This window comes from Leptonychotes weddellii, chromosome 9 (assembly GCF_054177405.1).
Source record: "Leptonychotes weddellii isolate Sample4059 chromosome 9, ASM5417740v2, whole genome shotgun sequence".
NCBI classification, from domain to species: domain Eukaryota; kingdom Metazoa; phylum Chordata; class Mammalia; order Carnivora; family Phocidae; genus Leptonychotes; species Leptonychotes weddellii.
Genome location: NC_138377.1, coordinates 13,378,093 through 13,398,667, shown reverse-complemented (window position 1 = coordinate 13,398,667; position 20,575 = coordinate 13,378,093). Strand labels below are relative to the sequence as shown.

Sequence of the window (20,575 nt, the reverse complement as noted above, 5' to 3'; positions counted from 1 at the left end):
ACCCCCAACACAAAAATATAAAACCCCCCAAGAATCAGAAAAAGAGACACAAACAGATATAGTAAGACAAAAATCAGTGCAGGAAAGAGGTAATCATAGATCACAGGATCAGTTATAAAGAGCATGTGCCTGGTCAAAATCATGTAAACATCCACTGTTGATCTAATTAAACTATATTGGGAAGATAGGAGGATGCAAAGAGAACCCTTTTACAGTGGGGCAGGGAAGAAGAAAGAGAACACAGTCATCCCCCCTTGTCTGCAGGGGATAGGTTCCAAGACCCCCAGTGGTGCCTGAAACCACGGATAGTACCAAACCCTATATATACTATATTTTTTCCTATACATACATCCCTATGATAAAGTTTAATTTATACATTAGGCACAGGAAGAGACTAACAACAGTAGCTAATAATAAAAATAGAATAACTTTAACAATATACTTTCATATAAGTTTTGTGAATGTGGCCTCTTCAAAATACCATATTGTACTGTACTCACCCATCAATTCTCGGCCTTTTGGCTAAGATCAAGGGTAGTATCTGTACTGAACTCGCCCCTCCTCTTCTTGTGATGCTATGAAGTGATAAAATGCCCACATGGTGAGATGAAGTGAGGTGAACGACATAGACACTGTGACGTAGCATAAGACCACTAGTGACCTTCTGATGCAGCATCAGAGGACGATCATCCACTTCCGGACCACAGGTGACCCAGGGTAAATGAAACCCCGGAAAGCAAAAGTTTGGATGAGGGGACCACTGTAATTTCTCACCTTCCACAACGGGAAGTCAAGAAATAATCTCTAACACTGAAAATTCAGGAAGTGGCAATACACGCATGATATTTAAAGACAAGGAAATGAGTATCAAAATAATCAATCAAAAGAGATGAGAGTGGTTGCCCCAGGGGAGGTGAGGACAGGCAGAGGGTCAGAGACGGCTGTTTCATAACAAACTGTAGAACTTTGGGGTTCTTTCATAGGCAACCTTAGTAAAAAGTACATGTTTAAAAAGGAATTTGAACTCCACTGACCACTCCATATTTTGATTTTCCACTCTGACCATTTCATCAGGTCCTTTCAAATGAAAGGCTCTCTAACCTCTCATTTTGAAAAATGAAATTCCTTAGTCTGCTTTGCCTTTTATGGAAAACCACTCACAACCCCTGCATTTATCCGACAGTGTGCCATGAGCCTCCTTTGAACCTCAAGCTGTCACGGTTCTAGGACCAAACGTTGACCAAGCGCCATTTCCCAGGAGGGTCCCAGAGGAAAAGATGTTAGCGAATGAACGGATACCTATAGTGGTGATGACAGTCCCAGCAAAGAAAAAGGCACTTCCAAGGTCCCAGTGACTGCTGTTGTTGGAAGAGTTTCCTATCGGACTTACTCCTGCGTTGTCAGCGTCAAGGGCATGCTGCAAAGAGAGCGAGAAAGCATGAGATTCGGTTAAAAATTAAAAAAAAAAGCTCTCAAATTCTTTCCTTGCTTGGGAACCTGAAATGATTGGGCAACTGAGTGGCTCAGTTGGTTGAGTGTCTGACTCGGTTTCGGTTGGGGTCACGATCTCAGGTTCATGAGATGGAGCCCCAAGTTGGGCTTTGCACCCAGTGGGAATCTGCTTGAGACTCTCTCTACATCGTTCTCTGCCCCTCCCCCCCCCACACCCCTCCCCTACTGCACTCACGCATGCCTCCGTCTCTCAAATAAATAAATAAATCTTAAAAAAAAAGAAAGAAACTGAAATGATCTAGAGGGGACTGGTTACACGAATGTGGGTGCAGTCATAACATGAAATACTAAACACCCACTTAGGAAAATTAGAAAATTAGTTTTAGGTGGGAAAAAAAAAAACTAGGCTATATAGTATGGTGCCATTTATGTAAATTTTGCAGGCATAGGATTTAGGCAATCTGGGCATGGGTTATGCAAAATACATACATATCTCTGTGTATATACATAGAAAGATGTCTAGAAGGATTGTCACCCAAAATGTCATTCCTGGATGGCAAGATCTCAGTTGCTTTTCACTCTTCTCTTTTCTGTTTTGTTAAAATGTTTTACACTGAGCTTGCTTCAAGATGGCAGGAAGTGAGAGCTTGGGCTCCTAGATCAGACCAGCAAGGCTCTGCTCATTATTAACTTCGGAACAATGGACAAGTTATCTTAACCTCTGTAAATGCAAAGGTCCTCATTTGCAAAGGGGGGATAATAATACCTTTGTCCAGGATTCAATGAGAAGATCTGTGTAAAGCACTCAGCCCAGGGCCCAGCACCGAGTTAGGGGGTAAGGAATAGAGGTCAAATTCGTGACTGTCATTTGGACTCCCCCCACCTCCACCCTGCAACACACACACACACACACACACACACACACACACACTGCTCCTTTTAAAATAAGTAACCACAACTCCTCGCTGGCTGCGGGATTTGGAATTCCATACCCCTTAAATTCACATAAATTGGCCACACTGATATCCAAGCTCGTTTCACACTACTAAGACACTCCCTTATACTTCTGGACCTTTGCTTATGCCCTCCCCCAGTCATGCCTATCTTGCAGGGTCCAGTCTGGGCTCCACTTCTTCCAGGAGGCTCGATCCATGTACTGCAGCCCCCACAGATACCTGCTTCCCAGGGATCCTACTCCTGCACCACATATATTTAATTAGCTTTTGATCACACACTCCCCAGCTGAAAATCCTTGCCTAGACTCTGCATGTGCAGAATAAGGTGCCAAATACGTCAGCAGCCCTTCCTGAGCTGGCCTCTGCCCACCCCTTTCAGGCCAGGGGAGAGGGTAGGAAGAACCTTCAAGCAAGTGAGCTGTGTTGAGGAAGTGACAGGTGGAGCCTTCAGAGGGAGGTGACAGACGTATGAGCTACTTCTGGAGCAACAAATAGAGACACTGTTCCCTGAACAAAGTTGGAATAACCTCATGTGGAGATAACAGGTCACAGTTAAATATTGAAATGTGATTCTATTTATCCTAAATAATGCCCGTGAAGCTTTGTTCAAACAGGCAGACAGCGTTTGTCACAAATCAGACTAACTGAAAAAGTCAATCATCGTTACCTTTTGCCTTCACTAATCAGAGATATTTCAAACTCTCTAGACCAGGGATCAGCAACCTTTTTCTGTAAGGGCCAGAGTGTAAATATTTTGGGCTTTGTGGGCCACATATGGTTTCTATTGCATATTTTTCTTTTCCTTTTACAATGCTTTAAATATGCAAAAACCATTCTTAGCTCATAGGTGATACAAAAGGCCGTGGGCTAGACCCCTAGACAACTGACTGGACAATAGCGGGGAAAAAAATCTCTTTTGTTTAAGTGTATTCTTTCCTGCCCCTAAGAACATGAGATATTCCACTGGATGCTGTTTCTAAGATTAAACCCTGGCACCCCAGGATTTAAAATCCAGCCTCTCGGGACGCACACAGGCTGTCTTAGCCCATGTTTAACCGACCTAATTGACAACTACCACTTACTCATCAGAGGCAATGCTCTGCTCTGCTTTAGAGGAAGACAGATGGCAAGTCCTTTCTTTTGGTAAAATACCCATTCTCACTGTGCTGTGTGAGTGCCATCAGACCAAACCACAGGCCTTAACTAGTGTTTATGTCCTCTTTACCCATTCGGCTCGCCAGGCCCATCTGCAAGTAATACCTTGGGGACAGCTCTAGGCCTTAGTCACTTAGTTGGGTTCAAATCACACTATCAATACCTAATATTTACAACGTCTATGAAGCTGCATACAGAGTTGGGGTTCAATCAAGTCTCACTGTGCTGAGAAATGCACCTAAATGTCATAAGCAGCACATAAAAGTACAGATTTGCAGCAGAGACAAGTGGGGATGATTATTTGTTTCATCAAAAAATCCAGAGTAAGATTCCTTTTTAAGTTTCATTTTTTGAATTATGCAATTTATAAATATTTAATGTTTACATATGTAGCCCTCAAGGAAAGCATGTGTCGGGAAGGAAACTACTTAATTTGTTGAGTTTCTGCACACAGGCAGGTGCTTTAGAAGTGTTATTCCCTTTTATCCTTCCTGCAACTTGTGTGTTATCCAATTTTACCCTTTCTACAACTTGCAAGAAAGTAATATTATCCCCACATTAGAGATAGGGAACCAGGCTCAGGAAAGTCAAATAACTTGCCCTAGGCCACACAGCCGGGAAGTGAAAGCCAGAATTCAAAACTGGACTGGGCCCAAGCCATGGTTTTGAACTCTCTTCTCTATGTGGCATGCCTCTCTCCCCACCTCCATGCTTACCTCCAGACAGAAATGAGGAGGAATACCGCCACTTCCCAAGAACTTAGGCAGAAGGACCTCTCAAAGGATCATTTCTAATTAGAATACATCCTTAAACATATAAATGCAGGCACCAACCTTCATTGGGCTGTTGGAGCTGGTGAGAGCTTAACTGCTTTGCATTTAAAATAAAATTTAAAAAATAAATAAACACAGGGAAAGATTGATTTTATACCCTGAGAGGGAAGGAACAGATAAAAGAGAGTGAAAGCCCCTGAAAAAGCAGGAAGACAAGGAAGAAAAAGTAAGAAAGGAGTGTCTATGGATGCTTGGGAGCTTCGGGCTCAGCTGCAGCAAAGCCGGGGACTTTGAAAGGCAGGTGCATCCAGCATCCAACTTTAACTTTGTTTATATCTGTGATGTAAATCCCTCTCTCACTTTCCCAAATCTACAGTAAAGTGGGCTACACATGCAAATATTTTGAGGAAGTGGTTTTGTGGAAATTAAATATAAGGGCTGTTATGGGAACGGTGGGACCAGAACGAGATTTGGAACCTGAAGCAAGGAGAAAATGAAGCTCCCCAACAAGTCACCAAGATGTTGGTGAGGCTTTGGACAATCCCCAGTCCTGGGAACAAGGTTTGATTATTCTGTCTAGATCGGGTGGGTCAGAAAGACTCCAGCAAACCACCACAATTAAAACAAATTGGCAAACTCGGGCTATACACACAGAAAGAAAACACAGTTTAAACAGACTATCACTTGAATTAATAGCATCATTTTTAACTCAATAAGAATATTTCTGATTGAGTTCAGAGTTCCAACTTTATTAATTTTTTAAAGTATTTTCTAATGATCATAATTGTTTGAACTCAAGTAAAACATTTTAAAATTAAATGCACTTGCTCTTATGTTTTTTTCTCTGCGTTCAGGCTGCAAAAGTGAAGATAAGCCAGCCCATTAGAAATGTCTGAGCACATAGATAATGAAATGATGCATCTGAGCTGTGTACAACTTCACTTAAAAAATCAGTTATAGGGGAGAGATATAACCAACAGCGACATCATGTTAGGCCACAATCTCAGACCCGATGAGCATCGTGTGTGCACTTAGAAGTTCAACCAATATCAAGTTCAGAGAGCTCTTATGAGGATCCAAAAAGAGATTATACTTGATATGATGTGAGACCTTCAGGGAAAGGGTACTCTAGATAAGAGGGCATTACTTTAAAATTTAATTCCCCTTGTTCTTGAATTTCCTTTTTAGCCTCTAAGTTGGAATTTCCAGCACCCACCCAGCTACCCAGTAAACAACTCATGAGTGAATGCTCAGATCAATAATAAATGAATGAACAAACTAAAGTAATAAGTTTAGACCCATGCAATTTACTTCTTTGTAAAAGCAGAGAAACATAATAAGAAAGTAGCCTCACGAAAAGAAATATAATGATTGTTTTAAAAAAGAAGAAGAAGGTGAGTAGCTAATGTGAATGGGGCAAGATCTAAAAGAATAGAGTGGTGGCTACCCAGGGGCTGGGCGGTGGGAGAAATGGGGCAATGTTGGTCAAAGGGGACAAACTTTCCCTTATAAGATGAGTAAGTTCTGAGGATCTAATGTACAACGTTGTGATCACAGTTAGTGATACTGCATTATACCTTTGAAAGTTGCTAAGAAAGCAGATCTTAAGTACTTTCACCACAAAAAAAAAAAAAGGTAATTATGTGACATGATGAAAGTATAATGTAATTCCGTAGTAGTAATCACCTTGCAATATATAAATGTAGCAAATCAATATATCGTACACCTTAAGCTTACACATTATATGTCAATCATATCTCAGTAAAACTGGAGAACAAATAGATAAAAGAGTCTGTCCCCCTCCCCCCCATCCTCCCACTACCACCCCCAGGCGTTAAGACCACCCGAAAGGTATAACGAAGAAACTGCATCCCCTCTGAAAGTGAGGTGGGTCTGAGGCTGATAGAAGGACAGGAGGTAAAGATATCCCTCGGAGGTCCCCCACCCGGTACCCCCACCAGCTCCCCCCTCCCACCCCCATGCTGTAATCCCATTAGGCAATGCCAGGCTGCCCAAATCACTGTTGCAGATGGCGCAAGATACCATCGTGAGCTTTAGCACTACAGTGGGATGAATGATGACCCACAGGGGACCGCTAACTGTCTGTGGCTTTTCTCCGATGATCTGTGTACTCGGTGAGATAATCTGTTTCTCTGTTGCCTTATGTGGCACCTGAAAGAAAAACAAACAAAGGCGGAGTTTGTCTGAGACCGGCTGATGGATACAGCCGATCGATGCCATATGCGTGGACCCTAGTAGCCAGAGTGATCATCTGACCCATGGTCCAACCCAGCACACTTGCCAAATAAAGAGGGGCTCTGTGAATGGCTATGCTGGGGCCACAAGACAGGGGGAATGCAGGACATACGGTCACTCTACTAATAGCTTATACCACGTGGACAAAAGGAAAAGAATTCATCTGAGAACCCAAAGCTGGTTCTGCGTCTACCACATTCTTAGTCCCAAGAGGGCACAGTCCGCAAAGGGGTCTATGAAATAGATATTTATCCAGAGGCCGAGGCAGGATGAGGGGGGTGGGTATGAAAAGTGCCTTCATAAATGTATTAAAAGGGAGTACATTTCAGTCATTAATGGACAGAAGGCAAGCCACAAACCCCAGAGACAGAGAAAGACAATCGGCAGAACACATTACGACTCAGAAACGCCTCTAACGATTCAGAACCCCAACAACAGGACAGGATATCTTTCCACCTCCTTCCGCATCTATGGCAGAAGGGCCTCAGGTAAGAAATGGAAGTATGATATTAATTTGCTCGCCACAGTTGTTTTTTATTTCTCCTGCTCCAGAAGCATTTCTCACATAAATATTTCACCACAGTGGGAGCAAATACGCTGGTGCTAGGAGCGGGGCAATTTTACATCCAAGTGTGAGACCACACCACAAAAACTCGAGCCACCCCCAGCAAGGCACATCTGTGGCTGATTGCAAGAAGTCTTTGCTTCAGTGCGGAGGTGGACAGGACAGCCCCCATCAGCACTTACTCTTGCAACAGAGAAATTCTGTGCATAAAGTGGTAAATGTTCAGCGTGTGCACATTACTCAGCTTCTCGGAGTCTCCGTTTCTTCATCTATAACGTGAGGAAGTCTTTCCCTGCAGGGTGGTTGTCAGGATTTTTTTTCAGTGGATGTAAACCTTTGAGCCGTGTGCCTTGTCATTTCGTATATAATAATATTAATAGTAACAGGAATCCTTTCTGAGAACTTACTAGTGCAACAGAGGAACTCAGTCAACCCTCATGATGACGCTGGGAGACAGACATCACTATTGCCCCAGGGGGCACATGAGATTTAGAATAGTCAAGCCCCTTGACCATAGTCCCATATCTAGTGCACAGCAAAGCTAGCAAGCAGATGCTATTAGAATTGTCAACAGGAAGATCGCCTTCCTAAATGCTGGAAAGGCAGCTTCTCTCCATCCTCAGTGGTCTCCTTTCTCCCCATCCTGGACCCTCCTGGCCTAGCTCCCTGCCTTGCAGAGAGCAGGCTGGCTCCCACCCAGGCTGGGTCTCCTACAGCCGTACCCCCTCAGCATTTCCCACAAAGAAGTATTCACAAAAACTAGGCCAGACCACAAAAAGAAAAAGCAAGAGGCACCTTCTGTTCCTTGGTGAATATTATGACAGTGTTTATTTCCTGCTATCCTAACTGTATCTAGTTATATGTGCAAATACTAGCCCTTCCTCAGGTCTCCGACAGCAGCTTTCATCAAAACTTTATAGCCTGGTTATAAATCTAAAGTGAAGGCCACCTGTAGAACAAACAGAATCTGTTTAGAGAATAAAACAGCAAAACCCAAGGCAAGCTAGACCACACATCCAGAGCCTATGGTCTTAGACAAGTGGCTTTCCTTGCTACCACTAGTTAATTCTTTGGTGGGGGTAATGTTCTAAAACTCAATTCATGGGGTACCTGGGTGGCTCAGTCAGTTGAGTGACCAACTCTTAGTTTCAGCTCAGGTCATGATCTCAGGGTCATGAGATCGAGCCCCACATCAGGCTCTGTGCTCCGTGGGGAGTCTGCTCCAGGTTCTCTCTCCCTCTGTCCTTCCCCTCTTTTCCCCACCCCCACTGGCGTGCTCAAGTGTGCTCTCTCTCTCAAATAAATAAATAAAGAATCTTAAAAAAAAAAAGATTTGGTCTAAAAAAAAATAAAACTCAATCCATTAGCACCTGGGTATACATTAATGACTATCTAAATATTGTCCATGTGGGATCAAGCCATATCTGGGGGAGCTCTTTTACCTTCCAAATTGTGCCTTACAATATAGAATTAATTTTCACTCTCTCTTTGACTATATAAGGGATGAAATAAGAGAAATCTTAAACCATGAGGAAAGCATCAAGTCCATAAGGAATTGGGGTATCATGTATGCTCTGATGAGATCAGCAAACTTTCTGAAGAACTGTCACTCTTTCATCTCCATTTGGACTCATCCTCTACAGATTCAGGAACAAATCTGCCAAGTGTTGCTGAAAAGTCACCCTTGTCCTGAGGGTCCTTGATGTACGCCCCACATAATCCCAAATTAATATTTCATTTCCGTTGCTCCCTCAAAGAATGTGTCAGCCCCTACAACCAGCACCAATCTCTAATGAGTGCAGTTTGTTCTGGGGACAGAAGGAAGCAGAGACAATCCCAGAGACTTTGAAGAAAGCTCTAGAATACTCATAAAAATAATTCTAGTAGCCAGCATTTGCAATGTGCCTTCTTCCCTTACTCAACCCTCCACAAAAACCCCATTATAAAAAGTCATGTTATTACTCCCACTTTGTAAATGAGACAACAGAAAACAGAAGTAACTTGGCCATGGTTGTAGTAGTTAGTAAGTGGCAGAGCTGGGACTGGTTAAAAGTACACTCCTTCAACCCTGCCTTCTCCTCTCTCCCACAGAGAGTTCTCTGTCCAGCGTGCAAACATTGTGCTAAAGCTCATCTGTTATTACACCTTCTTCCCCATGAAATAGGACAATATAGAAAAGTAAGAATTTGTGATCTGGCCCTCATTTTTCAAAGAATGAAAGCTTAAGTCCTCACTTCTCCATAAAGTCAACCTGCATCGGCAAGTTTTCCATCTCTTCTGTCCATTGAGAAGGAAAAGAATTTTCCTTGTTCTCAATAGACTAAGAAGTTACTCTTAACCACAGACCCGAAGGATAACCATAAACATAACTTTGGTTTTCAACAGAATATGTTGACCCAGCCTCAACACCGTTTGTGAAGACACAAAGCCACGTCCCTCTAGAGCACAACCAACAGCTAATCTTTACTCTGCAGTGAAAGAAGGTCATTTTGGAGGTCCCACAGGTTGAGTCAGACTCCTGCTCTGTGAATAGGGACCGCGAGTAGAGCATCGTGCAGATTCTCCCCATCTCCAGATCCCAGTTCTACCTCTCAGTTGAGCTTGGGCAAGTAATTTAACTCCTCCCTTCAGTTGCTTACCCCTACCTCAAAGGACCACTGTAAACATTAAATGAGCAACAACGTATTTAGAGCGGTGCCTGGCCACAGCAAACACCAGGCAAGTGTTAACTAGTGATAGGACTAAGACAAGACTGGAAGCTTCTGGAGGACCGGGAGAAGGCACCTGGCCTCCTTTGTTACGTGTTCTGATCACTAGAGTCAAACCTAGCACCTCCTTCATGACAAGCATTCAGTTAATATTAGTTATCTAAATGAATACATTTGATGGTAAATAATGAAAATAATTATATGAGCCAAAATCTCATTAAGTAAGATTTTCACTTCACTTTAAACGAAAACCAAACACATGCACATCTGTATAGAAATGTGGACGCCATACCACTCATTGATGGCTTTTTGTTTTATTTTTATGGGAGTTTTTTTGGGGGGGAACACAATCCTCATTTGCGAATTCATTTTTTCCAGTGCCATGCCAATTTCCATTAGCTCTTTAATTTCTGGCTTAAAAGCTTTAGAACTTCACTACACAGTGATGGAATCACAGCCTCAAGGATAAAAACAATAATAATAATGAAGTGGAGGCCTGTAGAGACAGGCCAGGGGCTGCAGGCCCGATCTTGCATGCATTGAACAATCTTCTGCATGAGCACTTCGCTGGAAAAAGGACAGCACCTCTGACTTCAGAGCACCAGGAGGGAGGGGTCACTTCACTTCCGCAGAGCTGTGTCCTTGGTCCCAAAGGACCCAAACCTGCACTCAACAGAGGTCACCTGCTGCCTCAGCTATGATCTAAACTTCTTGCACAAAAGGCTGCTTGGAAGAAGGGATGGCCCAGGGTGGGGAAGGAGAAGGCTTGGCTGGCTCTGCACTCTGACTCCCAGCAAGGATCTCCACAGACTGCTGAATCTGTGGCTCAGGTGACATGCTTCCCTTAAATCATTGCGTTCCTAAATATGTAAAGCTTTGGAGGTTAGGAACACCAAGGGAATCGGCTCATGCAGAAAAAAGACAGAAAGGTTATTTGAGAGAAGTACCTTGACAACCAGACTGAAAAGAAAGGACCTCTCTTGCCCAGAAACAAAATCATTTTCTGCTTTGCTTCTCCAAAGGTTCTGAATAAAGGGCTCTCAGTCTCCCAAAACAGATATAAAAAGCCCTATTCACTCATTCCTCAAACCTCAAGCATCCTCTATGGGCCAGCCGCTGTGCCAGGCATGAGGGACATATGGATAAAAGACACAGACTCAAACGGGAAGACCTCACAGTTGTGGGAAGGAGGCAGATAAGAAAAATAATGTTCACTCAATAGGGTCTATTAAGGGCGGAGGCACACGTGAATGTAGGATGCTGCAGGGCCAAGCCACCCTACTGCCTGAAATGGCCATAGCTTCCCAGTGCTCTTAGGATAAAGCCCTGCATGGTTTGACCCCCGCTTGATCCCAGGGTAATCTCCTACCAAGTTCCCTTGGTAACTCACCTCCAGCCATATATGCTCCTCTTCTCTCAAGTCCTCAGAGATCCTGCCCGCATCCTTCCACCACAGGGCCTTGGCACTCAGTTCCCCTGCCCAGAATCCCTGTCCTCCTGTGTCAGCTCTCCTGCTCATGTACCCAACAGCTCCTTCTTCTCTGCATCGTTCATCACAGTTTTATTTATACTGATTCATGGGATTACATGCACAAGGTTTGTCTCCCCTACTACTTATCAGTAGGGTAAGCATAAATTTATCTTTCAAACCAGGTCAATTTTGAGAGAGAAAGGGATGCTATTAATAAGTATTCCAAAACCATGAAAACCGGGATGATTGGTCATCTTAGCTAGAAACTCCAAGAGGTCAGGGACTATATGTGCCCCTTTTACTCACCATCGTGTCCCCAGGACTTAGCACTGAAGTTGGCACGCAGCAGGAAAACAGTGAATTTGTTGAATTAATGAATGAGTGAGTGAATGAGTGAGTAATTGAGTAAGGTATGTGGGGCTTGGCAGAAGAAGGGAATGGTAGATGTCATGGCCTTGGGAAATGTTCGTGGCTCATGCAAATTAACCAATATCTGCTGCTTCTGGAGAGAAGAGTTTGGCAGCTCCTGATCTCTGGCCCTCCCGTATCTGCAGAATAGCAGTTTGGGTCACCATGACAGCATTAAAGGTCCACGCCCAGGACACAACCCAGTACCTAGTCCTCTCACACAGCTGCTCGTATCTTAAATGAAATCGTGTGCCGCCAAAGCATGGCAGAGTCAGGCCCAAAGAGCAGAGCCTGTGAAATGAATCAGTATGCCAGAGTCCTGAACAAAGTATCTAACACCCTAATCACTTACCAGCAAAGGATCAAAATCCCCAAGAGATCATAAAATGAAAACCAGTGGCAGAGATCCTGTTGACCAACATAAAAAGACATGAACCAGTCAAGGAAGGAGAGACATAGCAGGATGAGAAGGGACCCCCACATCCAAAGGCTCATACTTCCAGGAAATTCCAGACCTAGCCCATGCCAGGCAGGTGGAAGCTTCAGGTTTTCTTCAGATAAAGAGACCACCATGAATAGAAAGTGCTCATTTTGAGGTCAAGAGGGATCTGAGAAGTTAAGTAACTTGCCAAAGCAAGGTCTGAGTAAAGTACGCCAGGAAAAAAGTCAACTTTCCAGACAGTGAGGTAGCCTGCTCACTCTGGGGCGGGGGGGGGGGGGCGCGCTACACGAGCTGCCCCCAAGAGCACCCTCCGGTGAGAAAGGAGTCCTTGTTGCCTGCACTACAACAAGGCCCTTAGAATGGAAACTCCCATGTCCTCCCTGGTGGGCACCTTGCCCAACACTACACCCACTCCCGTGAAACACCACTCCCTTCCACATGGCTAATACCTAGAGAGAAAACAGCTGTGTGACCCCATGAGCTGCAGTGGAGACATTCAAAGTCTTAAAAAAAAAAAAAAAACATGTAAGCATTCACAGCCTGAAAAACAACTGCTACATAGCATTATCCACCCAGGCTGGGGCATGGTTCCCTCCCCCCGTCAGTCAGGGAAGCCGCCTCGTGGTTTTGTTATTTGAGGATTACAGAAGATGAAAGTGTTATTGCTTTCTCCAAGACTAGCCACGACAGAAGTTTCTAAGGCAATTGTTTTGGGGACAGGGAAATAAGCAATTGAGGCATGTCAGAGCAGTGAGGATAAAGAGGTTCTTGGGATCAGATGGCCGTCAAATCAAGTTCAAGGAAATAATGTTTCCTGAATGCCAGCTAGATGCCAGGCACTCTGCTGGTGCTCTGTGTGGGTTATCTCCTTCCCTCCTCCTCATATTCTGAATGAGAGGGACTTTCCCACCCTTTCCCAGGAGAGGTAGCCTTAGTTTCGGTGGGGTAAGGGACCAAGTCTACCTGACTTTCATACCCATGCTCCTTCCTCTCCTCGACACCCCCTTCTTGAAAATGCAATAGTCCACATAAACCCGCTACAGTACCAAGTAAGACAGCCCATGCCTCCTTAAAAATTTATCCTTCTCCCTCCAGTCTTTTCCTTGGAGTAAAAGCTATTTTAAAAAGGCCCAGATGTACTGTAGGGGATACCCACCATTAACACAAGTGAGCAGCATAGCACAATGGTTAGACCTATGGGCTCCAGAGTCAGGTGTCCCAAGGCTCAAAACCCCATTTAACCATGTACTGACTGTCACTTACTTGGGCAAGGTACTTAGAATAAGATTTAATTTTCTCATCCATAAAATGGCATGATGGCGATGGAATCTACCTGTAGGCTCGAAATTGCAAGGGTAAAATGAGCTCAGACACGGAAGCACTTAGAACAATGCCTAGGGGAAAGCGAACAACCAAAAAGCAGGAGCCATTTTTTATCACTAGGACAGCTCTGCAGGAAATCTCTCTGTTAGTCATCTGCAGACTGGGTGAGAGTCCAGAGATGGATGTGTCCCCTCTGGGTTGAACTGCTGAGGCTCAGCTCAGGTTAAGTGGCTTGCCCCAGGGTATCAAACTAGAAGATCCACACACCTCAGTAGGGGATAAACAGCAATCAGGCCCTCAGTCAGAGGACACAGGCCCTCTCACTCAGTCACACCTTGGAATGATGGCCATCTTATCCCTGCGCTGACCTGTGCCTTGGGGGCTGCCTGAGTCTTCTGGGTCCCTGAGGTTCTCTAGAATGTTTCCCAAACCACATGAGGAACAATGTGGGGAGGGAGGGCACAGACAGTGATCAGGGGAGTCAGCGTTAGCGTCTATTTAATATATAGGAGGCTCAGTGTCCCCACCAAAGCTCAGGATACAGACGCTGATCTAGGTGGCCGTGGTAAGCCCTCTAAATAGAATAGGAACGGCTATGTTGCCTCCTGGGCTCAAGCCGCAAAGACACAGCCCCAGTGGTGTTAGCGGCCCAAACCCACTCTCACGGAGCGACTTCCGTGAAGGTGACTTCACACTTTAACAGTAGAAGCAAATTGAGAAAATTCGTCAACTAGAAAATTTAAGATTGAAGCCCCAAAGGGCACTTAGGAGCTTTCTTCTCTCTCCCCTTAGCAGGACCCCAGGATGGATATACTTTAGGGGCTTTCTGGTTTCTTTTTTCTTCCTTCCCTAACGAATAAATAATAGCAGTCACAAGAGTAAAAGTAACTGAACTGTTCGTTCACTATTCAGACCACCCGAACAGGTGGACATGAATACTACAATCTCCAGTTTACAGATGGGAAGCTGAAGCCTAGGGTGACTATTTCCCAAGTCACCCAGCCAGGAAGGGAAACTGCAGAGCTTGGGTGCTCATCACGGGCTATGGTGCCCACGGGGCTCTGCTTGAACAAGGAGGGGTGCGGAGCACTGAGCAGGCACTCCGGAAATCTCTGCTGAAGGGGAATGAGTCATTCGCAAGTTTTCTTTGACTCTCTTCCATGTGGCCCCTTCTCTGTGTCTCAGCATCTCTCACCTCCAGTGTTCTAATATTCTTCTAATGGGTCTTCCTTCCTCCAGTGTCTCCTTCCACCAACCCAAAGTCCCCATTGCTAAAAGAATTATTTTTCCGGAAGAAAATTTTCATCATGTCACTGCCTTGCTTAAACTTTGCATTGACTCCCCACTTCCCAGGGCATAAACCCCAACTCCTCAGCAAGGCTCCGTGGGCAGCTCCCAAATCCAACCCCACTCGCCTCTCCAGCCTCATTTGCCACCTCTCCTCATACCTCTCAGCTCTAGCCACAGTGACCCCCTGAAGGTCTCTCAATGGGCCATACGCACCCCTGGGATGCCCTTTATCCATGGCCTGCAGAATGAACCTCCTCCCATCATCCACGTTTCTGTTTGAATAGGTGGTGGTTAAAAGCCTAGGATACGTGGTCAGACTGCCCAGGAGTAAATCCTAGATCTTCTGCTTACTAAATGGGCAACTTTGAGCATGTAACTTTGCTGCCTGCTGCCTCAGTTTCCTCATCTGTAAATGGGGACAAAAGACCATCTTTCTAGAACAGTTGTAAGGACTAAAAGAGATAAATGGCCACAGAAACTTCCCTGACCTCCGTTTGCCTCACTGGGGCCCCCATTTTTCATATACTTCAAATAGTTCCATTCCGGTCATCATCAAAAAGACAAGAGACAACAAATGCGGGTGGGGATGTGGAGAAGAGGGAAGCCTCGTGCGCTGCTGGGGGGAATGCAAACTGGTGCTGCCGCTGTGGAGAACAGTATGGAGCTTCCTCAGAAAATTAAAAATAGAACGGCCATATGAGCCAGCAATTCCACTTCTGGGAATATGTCCAAAAAAAACAAAAACTCTAACTTGAAAACACATACACACCCTCACGCTCATAGCAGCATTATTTACAGTAGACAAGACCCAGAAACAGCCTAAGTATACAGGGACCGAGGAGTGGATAAAGAAGTTGTAGTACATATACACAGTGGAGTATGAATGGACCTTGATGGCTTGAGGCTAAGTAAAATAAGTCAGAGAAAGACAAATACTGTATGATCTCACTTATATGTGGAATCTAAAACAACAACAACAACAATAACAAAGCAAACAAAAAACTCATAGAAAAAGAGATCAGAGGCCAAAAGTGGGGGTGGGGGAATCAGAGGAAGGTGGTCAAAAAGTGCCAGCTTCCAGTTATAAGACACATAAGTACTAGGGATGTAAAGTACGGCATGATGACTAGAGCTAACACTGCTGGGTGATACACAGGAATGGTGTTAAGAGAGTCAATCCTGAGGGTTCTCACCACAAGGAGAAATGTTTTTTTTTTCTTTTTGCTTTTGTTCTTCATCGTGTCTGTACTCGGTGATGGATGCCAAGCAAACAGCGGTATTTCACAATATATGTTCAGACCATTCTTCTGTACACCTTGAAACTATACAGTGATGTATGTGAATTATATCACCATAACACTGGGAAAAAAATAGCTCCACTGCAGTAAATTCCAGTTGTTGGTTTATGTGCCTCTTCTTCCAGGGTTTCTCGACCTCAGCACTGTTGACATTTGACTGGATTAATTCTTTGCTGTGCCAGGGGCTGTCCTGTGCATTCAGGACGTTTAGCGGCATCCCTGGTCTCTACTCACCACATTCTACTAGCACCCCCTCAAGTCACGACAACCAAATATGTCTCCAGATGTTGTCAGATGCCCCATGGTGGGGGGGTGAACCCCCTCCCCAGTAAGAACCACTGCTTGAACCAGGGCATGTATGGAACTGCTGAATCACTATATTGTACGCCTGAAACTGATATAACACTATGTCAACTAACTGGAATTAAAACAAAAACTTAAGAAAAAAAAAAAAAAAAGAACCACTGCCTGAAACTCTGAGCTCTTAGAACAATACTACAAGCCCCAGCAGCAGGGGAAACAATCTTTTTTTGAGCACTCACCACGTGCCAAACATCGTTCAAAGCCCTTCTCATGAATTATAGAATTTAATCCTCTCAACACTACCAAGGGTGAGGGATTTTAGGCACATTTTATTGATAATGAAACTGGATCACAGAGAGGTTAGTAACTTGCTCACGGTGTATTTTATTCTCCTCTTTTCTATCCCCAGCGCTGAACATGTGACCTGATACAACAGGAACTCGATAGCAACTTAGAGAACGTATGGATGAATTCATTAATGAGACAGTTCCCTCCATAACAGCAATCTGGTCAGGGACAGTGACCCAATGGTCTCCTCTGGAGTCCCACGGCACCCCATAACAGTGGTTTAATTCTTTTGAAAACCCTTCCCCCGGCTCTGGCTCTTTTAAGCTATCCAGGCATTTTATGGGAGTTAAGCAGTTCTGGGTACTCTGTTTTTGTTATTAATAACATGAATTACACCTTCCAGCTTACTTTATGAGGAGTTCACTCAATCCAGCCAAGGGTCCTGACATTACCAGATAAATACCATTGATATCATTTTTTACCTGTCAGTCACTCCTTTGAAACTTGGGTGAAGTACAATAATACTGTTTTTCCAGCTTGGAACATATCACACTGAAAACCCTTCCAAAAAGTTTCTTATGAGCACTATATCCAATGCTGCTCAGACACATGAAGTGAGAGAATGCTTCCCCTAATCCATAGTGTGGACCTTTTCATCCTATGAAGGAATCAGTGAACTGAAAGGCAAACCATGATCAATTTGTTCTTGTTTAACACAGATTCAGCATTTAAATCTGCTTAACCTGTGTTGTGAAAAAGTCTGTAGATAAACACAACTATAAAGCCTTACATCACAGTGGATGGAGATCTTAAAGTATCCCAAGCCCAAGGCTCACACTCAGTGGGTGCAGGGAGAAGACATAGACAGATGCTTTCGGTTAGGAAACAGGGAACTCCAATGTTTCTTGACTCTGTTAAAATTCTGGAAACTGTTAAACACAAAGCAAATGTTTAAGAGAGAGCTGAGTTTATGTAAAGCAAGACCTACCTAAAGACCTTGTAGACTCATTGGGGGAGGAAAGGCAAGGTCAGACAGACCACACTTTGAACCCCAGCCTGGCCACTTTGGGGGTTGGAAAGTTACTCTACCTACTTTAGAATCGGCTTCCTCACCTATAAAATGGGTGTGATAGTGCCAACTTAGAGGATTGTTGGAATGATTAAATGAGATAATGAGTATAACGTATCTGGCTTATAACAGATGTCTAATACAGGGTAGTTCTTAATTGTTACAAAAATGACCTTAAGGATGTGTATGTGTGTCATGCACACACACACATACACACACACACACACACACACACACCTCATTTCCCAGAGAAACTTTTGAGGTCAAAGTAGGGGACAGGTTTTAATGGCAACACCAGAATTAGAATCTCTACATGCCCCCCGATCCTGTCCATTCTGGCCTCTAAGCTCTTTCATGAAGAAGAGAGCCAAAGAATGGGCAATACATAAATAAATACACCAATGCATGAAAAATCTCAGATATCTCATGGTATCACCAATGTTATAGATTTAGTTTGATATCTCAATCCAAAAGGATTTCTCTATTGGGCAATAATTAGATGCAAAGCAATGCATAGGCTACACATGGATGCAAAGATAATATGACATAATCTTTTTCCTCAAGACCTCACTGTCTAAGGAAGGAAAATGCAAGCATGACTCTAGATTCAATTCGGACCACTTTTTAGGTTTTTATATGTATTGCAACTAAAGAGAAAGGATCTCACCACATATCACAATAACATGTATAATTCCGTTCTTACTTAAAATTACTCCGGAATTGTTTCCCCCATCTTCTGTGACATTCTAGGCCTTAAATCTGGCACATATTGGTACAACACTCCCATCATCATAAATGTGATAGCATTTTCTCATAAAGGGAGGGAAAAAAAAGACGAAGCTATCAAAGAAAGAATAATATGAAATACTGCCCTTAGATTTTTGCATTTTAAAGTTTTCTTTCTTAATAAAAATTATAGGATCACAGATATGAAATCATATTTATTCCCAGGGGGGTGGGGAGAATGTGTATTTCTATTTATTTATAAAAGTCAAGTCAGATTATCAAAATTTCTTTAAAGGAATACAATTGCTATGAAGGTTCCAGATCATAAGGAGCCCCATAATTCTCCTAGCCTATCAATGTAGTTTGAAATAAATATACAAATAGCCAGGTCAGTCTTGCAAATCCTGCAATATCCTGGATTGCAGTAGCCCTTAGAATTTAGTGCAGATAACCCCAGAGCAGATGGAGTCGCGGGAGCCATCTTTTTCATCCCTCTGCCTTGCAAACTTTAGAACCCCTGGAAAGATATGACTCTCCCTTGCCTCCATAAATGTCACCGCCTTCCACCCAGGACCTACACTTCCTGATTCAGGAGCACGTGTAGGATAGGAACTCAAACCTCAGTCTCTGAGGCAGCCATCCTCCATCTCCTGCACAATGAAGCCCCCCAACTGGGCTCCCAACCACTGCCCTTCCTCCCTCTGGGACATGGCTCCCCGCCCTCCCCAGGCTTCTGGAGCCTCCTGTTTCATTTGCTCCCACCACACCACCTGAGATGACTCTGTCTCCCATGGCCCTCCCAGCTACCCCACTCCTGCTTTCATTGCCCTGCTTCTCTAGGTGGTAGCCCAAAGTTCTCTGCCTCCATCTTTTTATGGATATTTTTTTCTTAATATCTAAGGTATGCAAGGACCTTAGCACAGTGCCTGATGCAATAAGTGTTCAAAAACAGCAATCCTAGTTTGATTATTACTACTACTGCTGTCCTTATTATTTCATCCCCATAAATCCACCAAAACGGCCCTGTCAAGTCACCAACAGCCTCCCATCCCCCCCTCTGGTGATCTTTACTCCATTCTCATTGACCTGGGACAGGTTAACACATCCCTGCTTATTTAAAATTCCTTCTTTGGCTTCTAAGGGCAGCCTCTTGGCCCAGCGTCTCACACAGACTTCAGAATCAGGAACTTGATCAGCACAAAGAGATGGACTCGAATTTGAAGATCCAAAGCCCTTTCGCCTACTCCTGCCTCCAGCCACCTCATCCAAAAGCAGGTGATGTGAAACCCAGCCTGCTCCTAACGTCACGGCATCGAGGCTGTGGCATGCGTGGCCCCCCTTCCCGCACATCATCACATGCCTCACTCTCTGTCTCCTTTGAGGTCCCAGCTCAGACGTCACCTCCCCGGAGAGGCCCTCCCTGACCATCAGGAGCATCGCAACCAAAGGCAAAACGCAGTGAGCCCGAAGGACAAAACCCAAGTTGCCCCTTCTCCCTGCAGGCTGCTCTGTGGCTGACTCGCTCCCCGCTCACCTGGATCAGCGTCTCCAGCTCCTGTGGGCTCACGCAGATATGATCCCGCAGGAACTCCGCCTTCTCCAAGGCGATGGTATTCTTCTGGCTGCTCTCAAAGGGCTGTTCCAATGCTCGGAAGACCAGACCGCCGGTGACGAGGTAGACCACCACGACCACAAAGATTGCGACGACTGTTTTCCACTTCATGACGGTCTGCAGGCCCCCCTGGGAGGCGCCTTCCATCCTGGCTACCACCGTGGCTCGGGAGGAGATGGAGAGGCGTGGGGCGGCGTAGTGCCCGTTAGTGGCCCCCTTGGGCTGGCACACAGGGAGTGCTGCTGCCGGAACGGCCACTGAGAAACAGGGCGGGGGACAGGGGGAGAGAGAGTTTGTTGATAAATACAAGACACGGAACTCGTCAGAAACAAAGCACAGATGTCTTTCTCGAGCCAGCTTTCAAACGGGAGCATGAAAACCTGGCTCGCCAAGCCGGGCGGTGAGGGGATCTGATCAGTTGCGAGGTGCCTGCTTGAGTTCTTAGAAAAGGAGCACCAGGAGTTCTGGTGTTTCAAAAAA

At 44.6% G+C, this 20,575-nt stretch overlaps 1 protein-coding gene across 1 annotated transcript in view; it reads right to left on the bottom strand.

The window, feature by feature from the left end:
• Window positions 1–20,348, bottom strand: part of KCNK10 (potassium two pore domain channel subfamily K member 10) — a 69,603-nt gene extending 49,255 nt beyond the window's left edge. The window contains exons 1-2 of the mRNA XM_081830085.1: window positions 20,018–20,348; window positions 1,300–1,417 (exon numbers count right to left, since the gene is read on the bottom strand). Of these exons, the coding sequence (XP_081686211.1) occupies window positions 1,300–1,417; window positions 20,018–20,242 (343 nt within the window). The 5' untranslated portion in view covers window positions 20,243–20,348. The remainder of the gene's footprint in view (window positions 1–1,299; window positions 1,418–20,017) is intronic.
• Window positions 20,349–20,575: the final 227 nt, after the last annotated feature.